Source organism: Biomphalaria glabrata, chromosome 4 (genome assembly GCF_947242115.1).
Source record: "Biomphalaria glabrata chromosome 4, xgBioGlab47.1, whole genome shotgun sequence".
Taxonomy (NCBI): Eukaryota; Metazoa; Mollusca; class Gastropoda; family Planorbidae; genus Biomphalaria; species Biomphalaria glabrata.
The window spans coordinates 39,506,764-39,527,187 of NC_074714.1; the positions used below are offsets into that span (position 1 = coordinate 39,506,764).

Below are 20,424 nucleotides of genomic sequence, written 5' to 3' on the forward strand. Positions count from 1 at the left end.
ATTTTAAAGCGATTTAATTAAGTATGATAATTAAAAATACCTCATTAAAAAAAGGTAATACTTTTTGACTTCTGGAAATTGATAAATCTGATATCATCTAGCTTCTATTCCAATACATTCTCCATGTGGCCTATAGATTAACATTTTTTAATTATACTGTTACGAATCTCGCTATCCAGGCTCTCCGCAAACTGCACCTTACACCACCAACTTAAAGAACTTGACAACTCAGGGCTCCAAAGTAACGTAACACTTTAATAGTTAAATAAATAATAACAGCCAATACTGTACAATTGGCAACACGTACACTGTACAAATATCTCTCCGATAACACCGTACCTCCGTATCAACTCTTGCACTGGCCTCTCCGTCTCGTTCCGGGCTTGCACTGGGTTCAACAGTTCAGGACTGACTTCACACACTAGGCTCGTTGTGTCGGACTCGATCACAGACCAAGATCAAGACGCCGTTCGTCTCAACTGAACTGTCCTAATGCTCGGTACAGAACCACACCGCTGAACTGTGCTGTAGTTGACTGGACTGTAGTGAACCGGGCTCTGAACCCCTGCCGTGAACCGTCTCTCGTGAACCCACGCCTACAAAGTAGACTGCGATACCTCTGCTCTTTATATAGGGGCCCTCACTGGCCTTCTCGAACCGGACAGAACGTTTCTAGGTGGTCAGATGACTACAACTCTCGTGACGCTGCGATCCTTCCCGAACCGTCCTGTTGACACTTGACAATGCTGACAGTCGTAGCTCGTCACGGTTGACCGCTCGTCTAGCGCTGGCCTGGGGAGATTTGCGTCGGCTGACTACACACACACCACTACCCCCATCTGTGCCACCACCAGGTTTATAACAATACATAAAAACATTCCAACTAACATTGTGCCAAAGTTTCTGCTTTTGTAACCTTAAACCAGTGAAAATTTCAAAACAACCTTTGCAATAGTTTTTAAAACATTTCCATTGACACAACTGTAATTTGTAGAAGTGTACAATGTTGATTCACTATGAAAAGAATGCGGAAATTGAGAATTTATGTATGCTTTTCAGCTAGTTTGAAGTTCCCGATTTATTTGAACCTGAGAAACAAAAAAATGTACTAGAACAAACAACACAATAGAAGTCCAAGTTTAATTTTCTTTTGACCAGGTGAATATGATAAAGAGTATTTTTTAAAGTGTAATTATTATGATACAAAATTGCAGATAATAATAAATAGTTCAGTTAAAAAAAAGAATATGGCACTAGCATTATTAATTTTCAATTAGCAGCCTTATTGGAGTACTCAGTATCTGTCTGAGTATGCTAACTTAAATTTATTATATTGGACTAAATGAAAAATCTCAAAGAGAAGGGGGAGACTAGAAAAATGTCTTAAAGAAACAATTAATTCATAAAATAAAGCAATATGATAGCACACAAAATTACTATACTGATATTAGTAGTATCAGTAGGAAGTTGTGTTTAAACAAGTTAACAAGGCATCAACTGTGAAGCAACACTAAAGCTGATAAAGTGATGTAACAAAAAAATTATCTTCTAGCCACCTCTTTTGGCCTTTTTATTGTATGGATGTACAAGAATTTTGTAATGCAATTCCAGGATGTGTGACAATGCCTCCCTATCCTTTATAACTTCATTGGCTAATAATTTGAAAATCTAAATCCTGAATACAATTAACATTTGTACAGAGTTAGCATATATTTTCTATTCAGGCAAAGGAACTGAAAGATAATGGCTGTTTTGATTAGCAATAAATCACTAGACAACTCCATTGGAAGCAAATATCTGAAACAGTCATCTCAAATATACAAAAATGAGCTTGTGGTGAATGGTAATGGGCTGTGAACAAATAGTGATAGAAATAACTTGATAATAAATAAACAGGGAATGGAACATGTATGCAAAATAAATAAACAAATTTAAATATCACAGTTCATATGAGATTTATAACAATTACAATATGCACCAATAATAAAAAATATGAACAAAAATAACCTTTTCAGATTAAAAAATTTAGTGATCTAGATAAGTGATCTATTAATGTATAAAATTAGTCTTCAATAGGCTTTTCATACTGAGCTCAAATGTTCAATGAGATCTGTATAAAGTTTTGATTTGATCTTGTAAATAAAATGCTTTAGATGTAGGAAAGAAAAAAACATTTCAAATTAAATTTCATGATTTACATGAACTTTCTATTGTTGTTGTTTTTATAAATACAATTTGACTCCAACTATTGCTCTAATTGTAATTAAAATACTTTAAAACCCTAAGGATGACTAAGAGCTAATAATCATAAGTGGAACAAAAGAGTATTGAAGTACCGGTAAATGATATAAATTTATATATTCTCAAAAAACAACATTAATGAATAGAACATAAGTGAATATATGAAAGATAAATTGTTTTGTTACAAAATAGAAATTAATGTTTGATTTTATAAAACAATTTTGGAATAGTATAAATTCAACAAAATGTATTTCTTGTATATAATATTATATAAAAGAAGAGTTACATAAAAATTACACATAATGCATTAGTTTCTTGGCACTTGCTGGCCGAAGCATTAACTTGTGTGGCTGGTGAATATGTGGTGCCACACAGGCCAAGTATGGAGATTTATCAAGCATATTCTGAGCATCGTTATTTGTAGCTGAGTAGGGTCGCCTGTTCACTGAGATATTACTTCGCTTTGGAGGTCGCAAGCGTGGGCTTGAAGACCTTTGGCGAGAGGTCTCTGTCACAAACACTCTGTCTGTCCCACTGACACTGTTAGTGTAGCCATTGATGGCAGCATATTTCATGTCAGATCTGGATATTCTGTCGGAGGAGCTGGTAGGTGAATGGCTTCTGGCTGCTAGGTGACGTGTCTGAGATGCACTAATGACACTTGGTAATTGAAGGGCTATTTATAGAAATGTTTCATTAGTAAATTGTAGGACTAAATTTAATCAAAGAAACAAGGTTACAAAGACAGTTTGTGTGGAAACACAAACTCAAAATCGGCCCCCGAAATGGTCCACCCAGGCAGGAAAAAAGGCAGGTTTCAATATTTTCAGAAAGAATATCATAATAAAATCTATCAAAGGCCAATGACAGAAGAATGTAGAAAGAAGGTTGACAGATACTGTGTCTGTGTGGTGCCCCAAAGGTCCAGCAGACCAAGGGACAGGGGAAAGTGAATGCGAAGTTAGATGTGAACCTGGCCTAACTGATGTCTTATAATGAGTATCTAATTGTTTTGTAAAGGGTCAGTCTCTTATTCAAAGCCTCAAGAAAAAAACATTTCAGTAAAAAAAATATAATTCCTTTAGTCTTGTGTTCCACCATGGTGAGTACACTCTGCAGCTCAGGCAATAATATGAAAAACTACTTATTAATTGTTTTTTTAAATTATGTCCCAACTTATTTGCATAGTAAATAAATTTTTTTCTCTTTAAAAAAAAAGTTTAAGTTTTTTTTGTAAATGTAGTATTTAGTATGACATAACTTAGCAATACAATTGTAAAAAAAAAATATTTTTTGACCAAAAATATAAAACCATTTGCAAAAATGTTTTACAAAAATGGTAAAACGTCATCTCCCTTACCAGTAATAGTGAATAGTTGTAAAGTGGTGTATTTTTATGAAAAAATAATGCTTGCATAATTGATTTAAAAAATTAGATTTTTTGCTTTCAGAAAAGAAAAAAAGCAGCCGTTGCATCAGAACTTTGAATGATCTAAAATATCATGATGTCCGATTTTCATTTTCTCTTCTAGTTTCCGAGATCTTAACGGGACAGATGGACAGACAGGTCACACAAAACTAATAGCATCTTTTCCCTTTCGGGGGCCGCTAAAAATTATAAAATCATCATTTTTGTCATCACTTTACTAAATTTTTTATCAAGTTTAGATTTAAAATGACAAGATCTGAATAAAACATTTATAGATAAACTTATGTATTAGACTTATTGAGCTTTTAGAACTGAAAAGTACCCCTTTAGACCTTGTGATCTACAGGGCAGATCATGTAAAGATCATCTATTTCTATGGCCCATGGTTAATGAGGTCACATGTCCAGCACAATGACCCACCATCTTTACATTCCCTAACTAATGCCAAATACCCATTAGAGTCGGGTGGACTAAGGAGTGCCCTAAAAATCCTGAAATTCAGATATTCCAATACCTCTGTTTTTGCAACTACTATAAAAAAATTCTTAATTCTATCACTGTTACAGAAAACTACAATCATGAATTACCCATAACTTCATCTACTGTTGTTTCCCCCTTGCAACTATCACAATGGAAAACATAGCAGGGTTGTCTCAATACTTCACTCAAAGTGTGCTTCATAAAGGCTTCAAAGGATGGGTAATCATAAGCACAGTAGCGTCCATGCCAAGCTATGTAACCTACATCAAAGCAAACAAGTACTCAAGATAAATACTAATAATCAAACTTCATTGAAAATAATTTTTGTTAATGCTTAAAGTTTAATCTGACAGTAAAAAACGAATCTGACTTGTACAGTTACCAGTTTGTGAAGGTTGAGTAAGATGTACATTTCTTTTTTTTTGATTAATTAAATTTTTTTTGTATTACAAAAAGAAGAATAGCAAGAGTTCAATAAACTTTCATTGTAATCTGTTTTTCTAGTAGATTTCTTTCTATACATACAAGGATAATGTACACGATTTTAATTTGTAAAAATTTAACAATTATACTTTTAAGCTGTCATTGGTGACATGCTTTTTTTATAATTGTCTTATTTCAATTAAGCATCATTACAACTATAATCCACATATTTTGTAACAAAGGAAAATTAAAGTTTTTTCTTTTAAATTTGAGGTAAGTAGTTTTGAAGCTAGACAATAAAAAGAACAGAGAAACAATTCAGCAGACATTAAGAGATACAATTTGATGATACTCATGATAAAAACCCCCACATTTTTTCTTTGCTATAGTCATCATAACATTAAGCATAGGAACCACCCATCCCTTTCTTTAAACAATATTTAGTTTCCTTTTGCTTTTCACAATAGCTTTTTAGTCCCATCAAGTTTTGCCAATAATAATATAAATTAGCTTTTCATCCTAGAATATTATGTTTTCTTATGAAAACTGAAAAAAAAATCCTCAACAAAAGCACACATTAAATAGAAACGTTACCTTCAGGATGTATAAATAAAAAGGTTGGTACTCCAGCTATGCCAAGAATATCAGCCAAATCCATTGACTTGTCTTTTTGTCTATCTGTCTTTGAATCTAAAATCACAAATAAAATAAAAGTGCTAATGTGTTACAAATAACAGACATTAACTTTATAAGTGTAAAGTTTGTTAGGTTGAAAAAATTCTTGTACCCACCATGTTTTTTAATAGCTCTATAAACATTTGAGCCACATTCTGTAGTCACATGCCAAATGACCCTGTCTTCAAACCAGCCATTTGAAGTGATAATCTGTTTCAGGGATTTTTTTCCTTCATTTGAGACCCCAGGCATGCCACAAGACACTGCTATGTAAGACATCTAAAAAAATCAAAAACATTTATATCATAAACGTTCTACACAATAATCAGCTGGCCATCAAAATTATATCACCTTATATTTTCCACTACATATCTTTAAAGCATTTTAAGTGAAAGTAAAGTAACGTTTCCCAGCACAACGACCAACCGCTTTTACTTTCCACAACTAAAGTCAGGTACCCATTAAAGTTGGATGGACTTAAGGGCGCCCTAAATATCCTGAAATTCAAAAATCCCAGTCTTCACTGAGATTTGAACCCAGGTTCAGAAGCCAACAGCCATTCAGCCACCACGCCTCCATTTTAAGTGAAAGGCTATAAAAGAAATGATATGGTATATTACAAGTATTACATACTTTTTTATACTGCAGGTTGTATTAAATGTTATGCTGTAAAGAAAGCTTATAGTTGTAAAGCTATTTCAACATTAATGGTTTAAATAAAGAAAAAAATGTTTACCAATGAATTATTTTCCTGAGCAAATCTTGTGAAATTGTTCATTAATTTTTGAGAGGACAAGCACCATGGCGTCCAAAACAGCAAAACAGTTGGACAACTTGGTTTGTGCACAGACAATAATGGTTTGTAATCTCCTTCAAAAATGTCCAAAACATTGCAGGAAGGTGGGGGGACATGTTTCTGAAGCAAACCTTGGTTTGCCAATTTCTTGGCTATTTGACGTTCATATGCGATGGAGTCTTGAAATTTGCAGCAACCCTTGTTAGGATATCTTGGAGATAAAAATAAGATTTCCATAACAATTTGTTTTTAAGATGATTTAATATTTTATTTTTTGTTTTAAGCGTTGTTGTACCAAACAAAAGTCTTATTTATATGTATTCTTGTAATTATAATATATAGGCCTACATACAAAACCTAGATGTAAAAAAGAAAATCCATTTTTTAAAATGTTGTTCATTAAAGAATGATTTTAACTATCTGCAAACTAAATTTAAATGCCTTATTATAATGGGAAAAAATGATAATATAAAAAAATCACATTAACTTGTTATGGATCATTAATGAATTCTATGTTGTTCTTATAAAAAGGCTCTTCCATTTCAGATAAGGGAGGGAAATAAAACAACTTACTTGGTATCTTTGATGTGAATGCCATGGTAACAATAATAAGTAAATGGTTTGAAAGTTAAAGCCAGCACCTCAACAGCATTGGATTCATCACTGGTACCTTGTGGCTTGTCACTGCATGCCACCATAGTAATTTTATAACTGGATTGCTCAAGGCCAAGCTGTTGGGTTAGAATGGTTTGTTATTAAATCTTATTCTATAAAAATACCAGTTAAGTTATCAATGCACTGCAACTTTGTGCATTAATATCAATTAGAAAAACAAAACTGAAACGGTTACAATTATTGTACAAAATATGACTTAACATCAGCATTGATTTCAACATAAAATTATATATTAAGAAGTTTACTTATGGCTAATGTTTTTGATTGAATTGAAAGTTGTAGGTCATAATGATTTGAGTGTTTTAAAGTTCAAAGCTGAAACTATTTACAGACTTTTGTTAGTGAAATAAATAACATATAATTTTTTTGGCAATAAATCTAATGTTACTTTTATTTTCGTATCTGATGTTCTGAATGATTGATATTTTAGCAATGATAGTTGCTATATTCAACAAAATAACAGACCTGAATTCGAATACTTTTTGCCCCTGATGGAATGGAGCTACCATATTGTTTGCCATCCACAAGCAGCTTATACTCTGATACCTGCATGTCAGGATTTGACTGTGGACACTGCCAACTGACAATAGCTGTCAGCTGACCAGTGTAGCTGTCAAGAGAACTAAAACATGATTCTAGAAGTTCTTCTATATGGGTGAGAGAGTGAGCTCCCATCACAACTTCCTGAAACAAGAAAACATTTTATTTAAATCAATAACACATAATTAACATCATTGAAACAGACTTAAATATTTTATATATAATATACATTTTTTTAACCTCATTTTTTTCAGCTCTCATTGGAAATGTCAATGCTCCAATTTTCTTAAGCTTGTGACCAACTTCTCGTATCAACCTAAAAATAAGGTAAACATTTTATGTAGAACTATAAGCTATAATAAATGCCATATTTTACATTACAAGAAAAGCAAACTAGTAAAGTAATTTATCAAGTCCATAGTTATTAGAAGAATGAATATATTTAATTTACAAGTCAAATAAAGCTACATCCCTTCCTTACCTATCTCTTTTATTGACAAGATCACAGGTAAATTTTTCTATCTGCCGTCTCTCCTCAAGACCAACGAGTGCAACTGATATATTTGGTGGGTCAGGGGATAGAGCTGGCTGCATAGGGAATGGCTCAGTTTTTATCACAGTGTCAGTTCCATACAACTGTGGGGAAAAAATGCAATTATATTTCTTTTTATAAATTAACCAAGAAAATCAAACTAGAACATAGTTAAAAAAAACATAACCCAAAACATTAATCAAAGTGAAAACTATTTAATTCTGCTAACTTAAACTTACATGTATTTCTAAATACACAGAATAATTGCCTTTCTTTATATTTTTTATCTCTCCTTCCTTAGAGTCTGGATGTATGGGGCCAACACTCTGTACAATTTGGTCACTTCCAGATTCAACACAACACAACTAGAGTAAAAAAAAATTATAAGCAAATATTTTTTCTCATTCCAGTTTGCAATCATTAGTAGCTTATACAAGTATATGTTTTTATTAATATGGACATTTTCTTTCTACTTGTTCTTGACTATACAAAGAAGAATAGGAGAAAATCAATGTAAAAAAAAGGCCAAGTATTACAACAAATCTAAAGGCAGAAGCCTCACTAGAGGCAGTTTAGCAATTACAATGATAATAATGACAATAAAAAATATAAATAAAACAATCAATTAAAAGCTAATCTTTGTACAACTGTAAAGTAGTAAAGTTTTGAATCATTTTGTTTTATTACCTTATAATGTTTGACTTTAATTCCATCGGTTAGATAGGGTTCACTCCATGCAACACGTATTGTGGAGCTGCTGACTGAAGGAAGACGTCTGAGTTCTGGTGGCTTGCTTCCAGGCCATGTCACAATTAAAGGCTCTGATGGTTTACTGTTCAGTGTTTCACCAGCTGTTAAGGCCTGTCCGAAAGTCAAAGAATAAGATCATTAAATATATAAATAAGGTAGACAAAATATTGTAGTATAAAAGGAGTTATTCCTCTAAAAAGATAACATCATAGTTGGCTCTATAGCTAAAGTAAAATTTAAAATACTACAAAAAACATTTTGCAAGAAGATTTAAAGCTTTACAAGCAATCAAAGTCTAATAAAATATTGACATAACATTAAATACATTTTATTACTTTCAATAGTAGAACATTGATTACAGGAAAAATTTTCAAGATCATTTTTAATTTAACATATTTAATGACAAGATTTTGCTTTATGTCTAGTTAATATTGTTTGTATTGAATTAGCCCCTTGGAATAGAATTTAACGAAAAGAATAAAATTGAATTAAAATTTTTCAGTTATTCCGATTACATAAAGTTGCAAATGGTTAAGTTCTGTTAAAGACAAAGGCACAAAGGTAACTCCAAGCTAACAGCTATTCTCATTCTTGACTGGGCACATCAATGACCTTAATTCAGGTTCATGCATTATAAAGGGACACACTTATCATATATGTTAATCTAAACAAGAATGCATAATATTGCTAATGGTTAAGCTCTATTAAAGAGAAAGGTAACTCCAAACTATCCGCAATTCTCATTCTTGACTGGGCACATCACCAACACTATGTCAGCTATTCATGCATTACAAAGGAACACACTTGCCATATATGCTTATCTAAAAATTCTCTAGGTGTCAAAAATGTCTATGAAAGTATTTAGGATAAAATATTGTAAATCTTGGAATTTATTTAACTATCATGATAAATGGAAGCATAACTAAATATGTTTGGTGGCCAGCTTAAATTGATACCTGTAAATGGTTTTTATTTATTGCAATGTAAATCATTCAAATAACTTAAATATCTTAAATTAGTTTTCTACAAACATGACATGTATTGAAAGGGAGCCATGGGTCCCTAAGACTTTTGATATATGGATATTCTTTTTTTTTTTAATTTGACCAATAAGATTAAATAAAGACAGAAAAAGATGGGATAAAAAAAATCATTAAGACATTGAACCTGATAAAAAGGAAAATCACAACTTCATGATGAAAGGCTGATGCGTACTTATAAAAATAAATTATGGTTAGTTTTAAAACTTTTAGCTTGTTTGTTGGGGTGTGGGGGTGATTGGCATGAGTTGCCCTTCACAGTTTTAGTACATTTCCCATATAAATCAAAATTAATTAATAATGGCTAATTGAATAACTAATTGGTTAATTTTTTTATTGTTTCATGTGTTGTCAATGAATAATTTTGCTTAGTTTCAACATGATCCAAAAACAGGAAGTGGGAGAAATATTGTTAATGTGTACAAGATTTTTACCAGACAGACAGAGGCACTTGAAATAAGTAATAAAAAAGGAACTATCACAAAAAGATCACAAATTGTGGTCTACCTGAACTTGAAAAGCATATTCATTGCACCATTTTCCTTGAGTAAATGTGTAACTGAGTTGATCTGCATTCAAGATGGCCTCCACGATGCCATTCACATACACTTTGTAGCCAGTAATCAGAGCATCACCATAAGTTGTTGGTTTGTTCCACTGAATGGCGATGTAATGAAAGTTGCAGGCCCTGTAAGGCAAATAATAAAGTGCATTTTTATAATGTGATTAGTTGATTGTGATAAGTTTAAAGAATTTATAAAAATGGAAACAAGATTATTTAATTGTTACTGAATTTGGGAAAAAAATAAAATCTTTAAACAAATATAACTAACAAAAATAAAATTATTGCTTTGTTGGATAGAATATTTGTAATAAAAATAATCTCTAAAATATTTCTTTTTTATTTGAAGCATGCTGATTACATAAATAAAGTATGTGTGCTGATTGTTTTGAGAATAAAGAAATTTGAATCAGAATGATCAAATATGTTTACTTTGGTAAACATATATTCATTGATTACAAATGTCAAACATTCTGAAATACTACACAAAGCAAATTTGCTTTTCAGAAAGTTAACAAATTAGATCCCTTATAAAACATTTGCTTGGAAACACTCTTTTGTTCATAATTTAACAAACAATTAAAATAAATTTAAAATCAGAAACCTGTAGATTAAAATCAAGATATTCTAAGCTAAAAAAATACTATCAAAACCTCCTTTTTATATAAATTTGCTTTTTGCTGTTAGAAATCAGCTTAGATAACTTTCAAACTGTTTCCAGGGTTATCATCACCAATTTTTAAAATATATATTATTTGTCTATAACAAAAAGGGGAACATCTGTCTCATTAAACTATAGGCAGACCTGACAGAAAGTTTTGGTACATCTGGTGGAGCTGATGTCTGTATTGTCATCTGCTTTGACTTTTCTAAAATCTGGCCATCTGTACTGAGAGCAATCACCCTCATGAAGTGAGTAGTGCCAGGAAGACATTTATTGATCACACAGTTTGTGTCATGTTTGGACAATTTGACTTCCCTTTGCTACAATTAAATAAAGTACTTTGGATAAACAGAGTGAGTTAATAAAAAAATTGATAAAAGGAAAACAAAATAACTACATTTTAGCACAAACTTTGTCAATGATTTAAAAACTAATATATCCAATGAAGGGCAAAGTTACATTTCTTTATTATTTTGTAGTTAAATAACAGTGAGAATACTGCATGGGCATTGTAAAAAAAATATTATTTTTTTTTTTCCACTTGAAAAAAGAATTCAGAAAAAACTGTTATACCGGTACCCTTAGAAAAAATATAGATTGTATATATGGTTTTGTCTTTTTTTTTCCCTGATTCAAAGAAAACAATGTAAAACATACAATGTAATAGCCTTGATTTTTTCCCCCCAGCATTTTGAGAATGTTAATGATAAAGTGTTCAAACAATAAAGTGCATCCAATGTCTTACATCAGGCTGAGCTACACTGCTCCACTGAATGGTGTAATAAGCCAATTCTTCTTTTTCTACGAAATTGCTCCAGTCCAGATGTATGCTATTTTCTAAGACCTTGACCACCTTGACAGGTATCCCATAATCATCTGACTGAGTCATTTCATAGCTAGTCCCAGCCTGGCCTGAAGAATTGATGACAAGTGTGTTGGACTTTGGGGAATCCCCATAGAGAGAGTTGTCACTCAAGGCAATCACATTTACACGATAAGTTCTTGAAAGAAGAAAATTATATGAAGAATGGTATAGTTTTACATTTTTTTTTTTTTTTTAATTTATTATTATTATTATTTTAAACAGAGATATTTTAGGTAATAGTTATGATTTTTAGAATTCTATTAATCTGAAAAAATTTCATTGAAAAAGTTAAAATTACCATAAGATAATTATTTTTTAGAAGTTTGACTAAGGCTATATGAATACAATTATTTGTCTTCTCTACTTCTTTATTCTGTCAGGTTAAAATGAGATTTTGAGCCAATAAAATAAATAAACAGTAACACAGTTTGAGTGTGTATAAGTAAAAGGAAGGGAGGAAAGGTTTCTGTTTAGATGAAGACTTACTTCTTTGGTTTACATGGGATTGTTGCTTTAGTTTGTCTTGGTGTCAACTCACTGCCTGCTTTGATGTCATTGAGTAAAACCTAAAGATTAAACATTCTTTTAGCCAAAGCAGATTTATAGACATTACTCTTTAAATAGTTTTATTCAACACATTCTTGAAACAAGCCATTCTATATTATAATAGAGTTTGAAAATAAAGACATGAAATCATTAAATTGGACTGCACCAAATAAATTTATCAGGTCCTTACCTGGTAACCTTTGACTTTCACACCCCCATAGAGACTAGGCTCTCCCCATTCAATAGAGAATTCATCTAGGTCCAATGAGCGAAGAAATATTTGAGGTGCATCTGGTGGCCCAGGTACCATAAGCTGTATTTCTTGACACTGCTGGGATAGGACATCAGAGTAATAGCTTGGTTCAACTTTCATGGTGTAGATTGTTCTGAATGTTGGTAAACAAATAAAAAAGGATTACATTTGCCAAGGTCAGGTTGCCAATCTGTCAAAACTGGTTCTTAGCAAGTGCCTAAGAGGTAAAAAGAACATGTGTATGAAATTTCACGTACGAAATTTCACGGGAATCAGTTTGACAGTTTAAGAGATCTCTTCATCAATCAGTTAGTCAGTGGTAACTTAGAAATATAATATAGATCATTTTAAAAAGCTTTGAGGATACAGTGCAATGATTCAGAAAATATAAAGGTGGTGAATGGAATCAGAAGAGTAGGTTCTTACTTAATTCTTGAAACAGGAATGGTACACCTTCTCTGTTCTGGAGAGACAAACTTGGTTTGTATGACTCTGTCCTCCATGGAGTACCAGACCACACTGAACTGCTTGACCAGCTTCACATTGCCCTGCAGCTTCCAACTCAGTTCTATGTCACCAAATATATTTGTATCTTTCTCTGACACTGGCTGGAACTTGGCTTCCAAACTCTCCAGAAACCCTGAGAAATATTTCAATATCGTATCTCCCTGAGGTTCCTGATTTGTAAAAGTTACCCACAATACATTTTGACATCTGCTAAGGTGTACTTTGTTCAAGAGACTTTGAAATATTATAATTATGCACAAAAGGGTTAAAAATGCTAACAGTATTTTTTTTCTCATGAAAAGAATATCATTGAAAGTGTTTTTTGATGCTAGTTTAGACAAAAGTTATGATTCAAGCTAATGGTTAAAAGAGATTTTTAAAAATTGTTTTCAACAATAAACATTTTTAAGGGGAGGTATCCCTGAAAATCTTATTTTTCTTATTTCTGAAGCTAGGCCTTTGAAATTTGTTATGGTAACATATAATGATATTCTAAAATAAATAATGCTAAAAAAAAAGTTGTTTAAATGATGGTTGCCATGGTAACGGCGGCCATATTGTTTATTGTATACAAATTAAAACTCTGAATTTTGTAAAAACTATTGATCAAAATTACATGAAATTGAATTTAAAGATAAGAGAAAAGGATCCTCTAAATTGGTACAACGTCAGAATTAAAGATTTAAGTATGTTTTTTTTTTTTACAAATTTTTGAATTTTTAGTTATATTTTAGGCATAAAAAACAGGATAAATATTAATTAAAATTACTTTAAAAAAAAAAGTAAATAAAAGTTTGAAAAAAACTCATTGTACGAGTAAAGTAAATGATGTCCTTAAGAAGTGTTTCAAATTTCATTGAAATCTATCAAGCAGTTTAGGAGAAATTCCTAGTAAGGCATAATGATATGTGCAAAAAGTAACATTTTGAGAAAAATGAGTTTAAAGTATAGATTTGAAAACTTAGAAAAAAGTATTAAAAAGTTTCACAAAAATTCATTATACAAGTAAGGTATATCATGTCTAGAACAAGTGTTTCAAATTTCATTAAAATCAAACAATTAGTTTAGGAGAAATCATGTGTACAGCTAAATGACCTACGTGAAATTTATATTTGTTGATTTCTGAAAAAAGAAGAAAAAAGCAGAAAAAAAAACAGCTAAAACTGTCCTGCTTCATAAGTAGGTCCCTCTGCATCTCTTAACTCAAGTTCCCTTCGAGCTTTTGCATCTTTCTTCATCTGGAGTCGTCTCATGACCACTTTACTTTTTTTATACGCCGACCCACTTAATCGTTGATTCTGTCGACTCAAACCAAGACGATGGGCATGAAACGTGTTTTTGCAGAACAGAATATTTTTCATTATTTTTGAAGCAGCAAATCCAAAGTTAAAGTCATAAATAGAGGATATCACTGAAAATGTTACCTTGTTCCAAGAAGAAAATTTCTTTTTATCACAAGTACTCCAAATCTTGGAATGCAAAGACTCGTTGGCGTTTTGGGTAGCACCTAGCAAACAACGTTGTAAGAGGGCTGGCTCGGAGAGGCGTTTATATATTGGTTTTAAGTGGTCAGCTAGTAGCTTATAATTTAGAGGAGTGCAGAGAAGCTTGCTATGTGGACCAGGAGTCTCATTTTTAGCAACAGCAGCATTGTAGAAGCACCACGAGCCAGATCCAGTTGGACACAATTGATGTTTCGGTGATTTGTCAGTTGACAAGCAATGATAAAGAGATGCCATTATAGCTTTCTGCATATCAGAAACATTTTTATGCTTTCTAATGGCTCTAGAGTAATAAAGTGTTAACTTTTTTATAGTGTTTTGAGTTAGTTTACCATGCCCTTTGCCTCCAAGAGAAGTACCTTTTTTGCTACAATCAGCAACTAAATTTCGAAGTGCAGATCCCATCCTTTTACCAACATGGTTGACACATTCTTCTTTTACTATGGGAATGTCACCATAAGGTTTAAGTTCAGTTACTCTTTTGAAAGATTTAGCATCTCCATCAGATAACATTGATGTGTAGCGAAGCTTAAATTTTGTAACTGACCTCAGCCATAATACCTCTGCGGCATGTGTTTCCATCATAGCTGATGAACCTGTAAATATAAAGAAAATCAAACAGTTTAGAAACTTGTTAATATTATTTAGTGAATCTACAAAAAAAGCAAAGCTAATAAAAATTTAGCGAAGAGAATTTAAAAACTATACACAAAGACTTGATAGAAGTGTAAATTATATTTAATAGACCCTCACCTGTGTAGTTGATTTCACAAAAAGGCTTGTGTGTTTCAAACCATTCTGAATACTGTGATGGGGATTTTTCTTTAATCTTTCTGCCAGTGGTTTGACAGACCAAACAAAATGTTGAAACTATGTGGAAATCCAAAACATATCCTGTTAACACATCAACAACACATCCAATTCCAATATGTGAAGTGTGTCCTCTGGTTAGCCACGAGCCATCATATGAGACATCAATATCAATGATATCTTCTTCGTTTATAGAAACTCCACTTTCCTCCGCATGCTTTCGACGAATAAGGTCAACAGTTTTAAGTTCTAGGGCCTGTCGGATATCATCACCTTTATTGTAAATTAGTTTAGTAATATTTAGAAAGTTTTTTTTACACATTCCAGGTATGTCTAAATGTTCACACAGTTTGTTAAATGTGTAGGAACCTAATCCACATAAGATTGATGATAGAACTGCAGAATTGTTAACAGAATATCTTTTATTTTCTTTAGAATAACCTGATGTATGGTTGCTACTTACAACTGTCCTGCATGTTTCACAGTTAATGCTAAGTTTAACAGACAGGCCTTTGCGACATTTTTCATCAGAATTTAATTTTAATGAAGACTTATTGCAGCCAGGACAAAGTAAAGGCTGTATAAGGGCCTGAAGTTGGTCAAATTCAACTATTGTTCTGTTAGTGTGTGGAGTGGTGGATATTAAATTATCAACATCTAATTTGGGAATGTCAATAATTTTACTTTTACTCCTGGTATTGAGATCTAAATGAAGTTTACTAGACTTAGATCTAGATGCCAATGCCTCACTTTTATTGGCTTCGGTAGACACATTCTCAATTTCAACTGCTGCCGTAATATTATGTCCAGAAGATGAATCAGATCTAGATCTAGTAGGGCTAGGTGTTGATGAAGATATAGATCTAGAACTTGTTGTGGAAGTACCAGATTTATCTAGATCGACTAGAGTCTTAGATTTACCAGTAACTCTTTCTAGATCTAATTTGCGACTCATTCGAGCTTGCTTCAATTGAGCTAGCCTTTTGTTGAGTCTAGCCATTTATAAAAAACAAGGTGAAGCAGATCTAGAATATTTGATGAATAAAAAAAGAAATATATATACTGTAACTGTTGAATAAATAAGAAAATGCACACATGAACAGAAAAGAAAGTCAACGTGTAGACTTCGCCATTGAAATAAAGTCTATTATCGATAGTCGGAAATAACAAAAGTAGTTACGGGGATTCCGACCACGGGGGCCAAATCAACCATTGGCGTTTCTTTATTTATTAGCAAGGCTAAAAATAATCTAATTTGCTTCAAAAGTTGACCGAAGATTTCCGATCATTACCGAAATTGAATGAAACATAGAGCGAAAACGAGGCGTCTTTATAAAACTAGAGATCGTGAGGAAAAAAACCATACCAAACATCGATAGTCAAACAATGATTTGCTTATAATAGAGATGGCGTAACCAAGGGCCATTTTTGTACTTTTCAAGAAATTTTATAAAAATTTTGTCTCATAGGCCTTACAAAAACAACATAAAACATGTTTTAGACACAGATTTAAGCAATAAAAATGATTGTAATGTAATGAAAAATGGTTGATCTACTTAATTATGTTATTAGTTAAAAATCGATATCCTAGACCTAAAACTCGATTTTCTCTAGGGATACCTCCCCTTAATAATCACAATTTTAATTATCTACAAACAATGCAGTGTATAACTGAGCACTGGTATCTTGAAAACTTGAGGATTCCTTTAGAATAAACAAATATCTAAGAGCCCATCTGACTTTTCATATTTATATATGTTACATTACAGGTTGCTTCAGTCCAGTCCATTGAGTTATCCCATGCTACACAAGAATTTAATTTGATTTCAATTTAAGTCACTTATTAACATGTATGACTAGATTGACTTAGGAATACGCGTAAGACGTAATCATCTTCTTTCTTGAAGTAACGTCTGTATTTTGGCGTATTAGGATTTGGTCCGAATACGGAGTTAATATGATAAGCCGTGGTCCAGTTTATCTGATTTGACTACAGTTAGAAATAGATAATAGATATAAACATAAATATAATTATAGAAGACAGATCAAAAGTAAGAGAGAAAGTTGTGTCTTATAAAACCTACCATCTTGATCTCTGGGGAGTACAAGACTAAGAGGATCTGATGGAGCTTCATCTAAGTTTTCATCCTCTTGCAATAAACTCATATAGTCCACATTGCCAGAATTTGATTCCTTGTTTAAATGCTCATACTATGAAATAAAAAAACATTGCAACTAGCATTTTGAACTGAAATCTTGATTTAGTTTCTCACTGGAAAGTACAAAATAAGTTTCCTTATAACTCTAGGAAGTTGAGTTTACAACTATATCATCAAATCTCATCTGTCCAGAGAATTTTGTTGCAGGGGTGCTGTACCAGTTTGTGTAACTAAATAATAATAATAATAATTATCTTTATTATCTCTGAGGAAATTCATTTTACAATTGTGCAATAAAAAAAACAATACATAATTAGAGCAAACATTTGTATGATAGCACACAAGATACATGTTCATACCCCGGTTCTCTTGAACATAACATACATATTTTACAATAAGTTACAGATTGTTCAATGATTTAATTAAAACAAAACAATCCCTCCACTTTTACTGGTGCAGCTTTTTTTAGCAGGATATCAAGAGAAAGGCCGGTCCATTCTTCTACCCTTACTTCATGCTCTCTCCACTGTATCATGAAGGATGAATTTTGACAGCGAGTCATGTCTTACAAAACGCTCTCTTACAACTATTCTTAGCTAATATTTATTTATTAAAATGGCACTGAATAGTAAGCACAAAGAGACAAATCTAGAACGGGGTGGACTTTCAGATTATTACTCATAATTCCATCCAAGGGTGAGCTATTGAATCATCACTGCTGATTCTTTTATATCCGAAGTCAAGATGAGTACTGTAAACATTTTTTCTCCTCTAAAGCTATCAGCTATCATTGGGCTATCAGAAATGACTAAAAGATATTCACCTTTTGTTTTCTTGCTTTCCTTCCTTCTGCTGTACAACTGACTGCCACAAGCACAACACTGTAGTTCCTGCCAGGTTTACATTTGGTCAATGTACAAGAAGTAGAGTCTGGTCCTATGCAGGTCTGAAGTTTACCATTGATCTCTAGCTTGTAGCCTTGAAGGTACCTGGTGCACAAAGCATTGAGAAAGTGGCACTTTTATTTCTTTTCATTTTCTATATCCCACAATTGATAAACTTAAGTATCAGAATCTAACAGTAAAGTATGAAGTTTGTTTTTTTTAAACAATAAATAGGTTGATTGCAAAAATACCAATGCTATACTAATCTACTCCTAAATATAAACTTAACTTTACCTTCTTAAACATTTAGGATTTCCATCACTATCTTTCCCTACAACAGTAACAAGCTTTGGTTTCTCCCAGGTCAAAGTTGCACTATTCTGGGTGTATGAGGTCACCATCAACTGTGGTGGGTCGATAGGTGCTCTAGTCCTGGCCAGCAGAGGTTTAGATAAAACGTGAGCAGTGCGTCTGTTTTTCTCAATGTTATTACCATCCCACTTTTCTGGTTCCAGGGAAGTTTTCACACTGACTACGGCCTCAACAACAATGTTGTACTGGGTACCTGGCAGCAAGTCATCAATTGTAAGTGTGTCCTCTGTAGGCAGAAGCTTAACATGGCTGGCAATGTGGAGATCATTGTCTTTATTCTGCTGTGCTGACCTGACTGCAGACCAGCGCACAATCTGCCCAGTCAGCTTGTTAGTGCCGTAGACCAGAGGTGGTGTCCAATTCAAGGTTAAGGCAGTCATTGTTGCTTTTATGACCTTGACATTGCAGGGAGGTTCTGTCCCTGAAGTTTTAAAGAGTATGCATGTGAAAGGTAACCACTGCGACTCTTCCTGAACGGATGAAATGTTTGGAGGGAAATTTCTCATCTGTTTGAGTCTGTTCTTTTCTGGTAGCTGGTCAAAGTACTCCTCTGTTACAGTGATGACTTTTAACAGGTAATCTGTTTTTTCACTTAGTCCTGTTAAATCAGCACTGGTTGCATCTGGCAGTGTGTCTGCTGATACAACTTGAGCATTGTCAGGGTCTTGTGATATACATTCAACTCGGATTCCTAAATTCAACAAAATCAGATATCCTATGTACAGCAGCTTTCAATCTAGTGTTTTATAACATTTTATTTAAATGTTTGACTCTAAATAAATGATAGTTTTAAAATTATTTGAAATTTCCTCATTAAATAAAACTTCTTTTTTAAATTTTCAAAATTTATGTTGAAAGCATTACCTATGATCTCGGATCCATGCTCCCTTGGTGGGTCCCAGCCAACCTTAATACTGTGACATGTCATGGCCACAATGCCCACATTAGATGGAGGATCTGGTGGGCTTGCTGTCCTAATATGAAGTTGTTCTGACTTGGAAGACAGGATGAATGAATTCAATCCCTCAGATTTATCATCCTCTGTCCACGTGTAACAAAATAATGAGACATATTTTAATAACAGTTATCATGAAGTTCTTATAATTTATTAATAACTTATTAATTAAAAAAAAGTTAAGATTATAAAAGTGATTATACATGGAAGAAGAAAAAACAAATGAGTTAAAGAGCTTCATCACAAAATGGTAATAGAAGAGAGGATTATTTATATTTGTTTTTTAATTGTGTGTAAAACCAATGGGTTAAACAATCACAATCTCCATCTACAACAATATGAGTTTCACCTTGTGTAAGATATACTTATTTTTTTATGTTCTAGATGTTCCCTTTAACATCTAGATAGATAGCTTTTTAAAAAATCTTTTTTTAATAACTTAAAAGCATATTTAAAAAAGCCTTACCAAAAGCTTCATCGAAATCTGTATATTTTTCTGTCTTTCGAGCTTCCACTACAACAGTATATGATGTTGATGGCCGTAAACCATTTATTAGAAGATGATCATCTTTTGAGAAAAATTATTAGTATTCATAAGATAATGCGATTTTAATAGACATATATTTATTCATTTATCAACCTAGAACAATAATATTTAAAAAATTATTCCTTTTTATGAAAATTTTACAAATTATAATAATTTAGATGCATTGAAAAACAAAAGTTAATTTAAAGAGCTTCATCACAAAATGTGTCATATTCAA

General features: G+C 32.4%; 2 protein-coding genes across 5 annotated transcripts in view; both read right to left on the bottom strand.

Moving 5' to 3' along the window:
* Positions 1-1,126: 1,126 nt before the first annotated feature.
* Positions 1,127-20,424, bottom strand: part of LOC106055997 (uncharacterized) — a 73,780-nt gene continuing 54,482 nt past the window's right edge. For all 4 annotated transcript variants that reach the window (XM_056026753.1, XM_056026756.1, XM_056026752.1 and 1 more), the window contains 22 exons: positions 20,127-20,228; positions 19,570-19,746; positions 18,628-19,396; positions 18,273-18,438; positions 17,375-17,501; positions 12,898-13,111; positions 12,409-12,604; positions 12,159-12,238; positions 11,553-11,808; positions 10,949-11,127; positions 10,089-10,269; positions 8,479-8,652; positions 8,031-8,156; positions 7,741-7,895; positions 7,500-7,575; positions 7,185-7,403; positions 6,618-6,775; positions 5,985-6,255; positions 5,365-5,527; positions 5,168-5,263; positions 4,258-4,410; positions 1,127-2,917 (listed from right to left, as the gene is read on the bottom strand). In XM_056026753.1, coding sequence (XP_055882728.1) covers positions 2,535-2,917; positions 4,258-4,410; positions 5,168-5,263; positions 5,365-5,527; positions 5,985-6,255; positions 6,618-6,775; positions 7,185-7,403; positions 7,500-7,575; positions 7,741-7,895; positions 8,031-8,156; positions 8,479-8,652; positions 10,089-10,269; positions 10,949-11,127; positions 11,553-11,808; positions 12,159-12,238; positions 12,409-12,604; positions 12,898-13,111; positions 17,375-17,501; positions 18,273-18,438; positions 18,628-19,396; positions 19,570-19,746; positions 20,127-20,228 — 4,421 coding nt within the window. In that variant the 3' untranslated portion in view covers positions 1,127-2,534. The remainder of the gene's footprint in view (positions 2,918-4,257; positions 4,411-5,167; positions 5,264-5,364; positions 5,528-5,984; positions 6,256-6,617; positions 6,776-7,184; positions 7,404-7,499; positions 7,576-7,740; positions 7,896-8,030; positions 8,157-8,478; positions 8,653-10,088; positions 10,270-10,948; positions 11,128-11,552; positions 11,809-12,158; positions 12,239-12,408; positions 12,605-12,897; positions 13,112-17,374; positions 17,502-18,272; positions 18,439-18,627; positions 19,397-19,569; positions 19,747-20,126; positions 20,229-20,424) is intronic.
* Positions 13,388-16,483, bottom strand: LOC129925826 (uncharacterized). Its single transcript, XM_056026763.1, has 2 exons — positions 15,234-16,483; positions 13,388-15,076 (listed from the first exon to the last, which is right to left on the bottom strand). Exons 1-2 carry the CDS (start codon positions 16,288-16,290, stop codon positions 14,136-14,138), a joined length of 1,998 nt encoding a protein of 665 aa, XP_055882738.1. The 5' UTR covers positions 16,291-16,483; the 3' UTR covers positions 13,388-14,135.

Excerpts from the sequence above, each read along its gene's own strand:
- LOC129925826 (XM_056026763.1), bottom strand. The coding sequence starts at position 16,290 with ATGGCTAGACTCAACAAAAGGCTAGCTCAATTGAAGCAAGCTCGAATG. Across the intron at positions 15,077-15,233 it reads TTGTGAAATCAACTACACAG|GTTCATCAGCTATGATGGAA; the intron begins GTGAGGGTCTAT and ends TTATATTTACAG.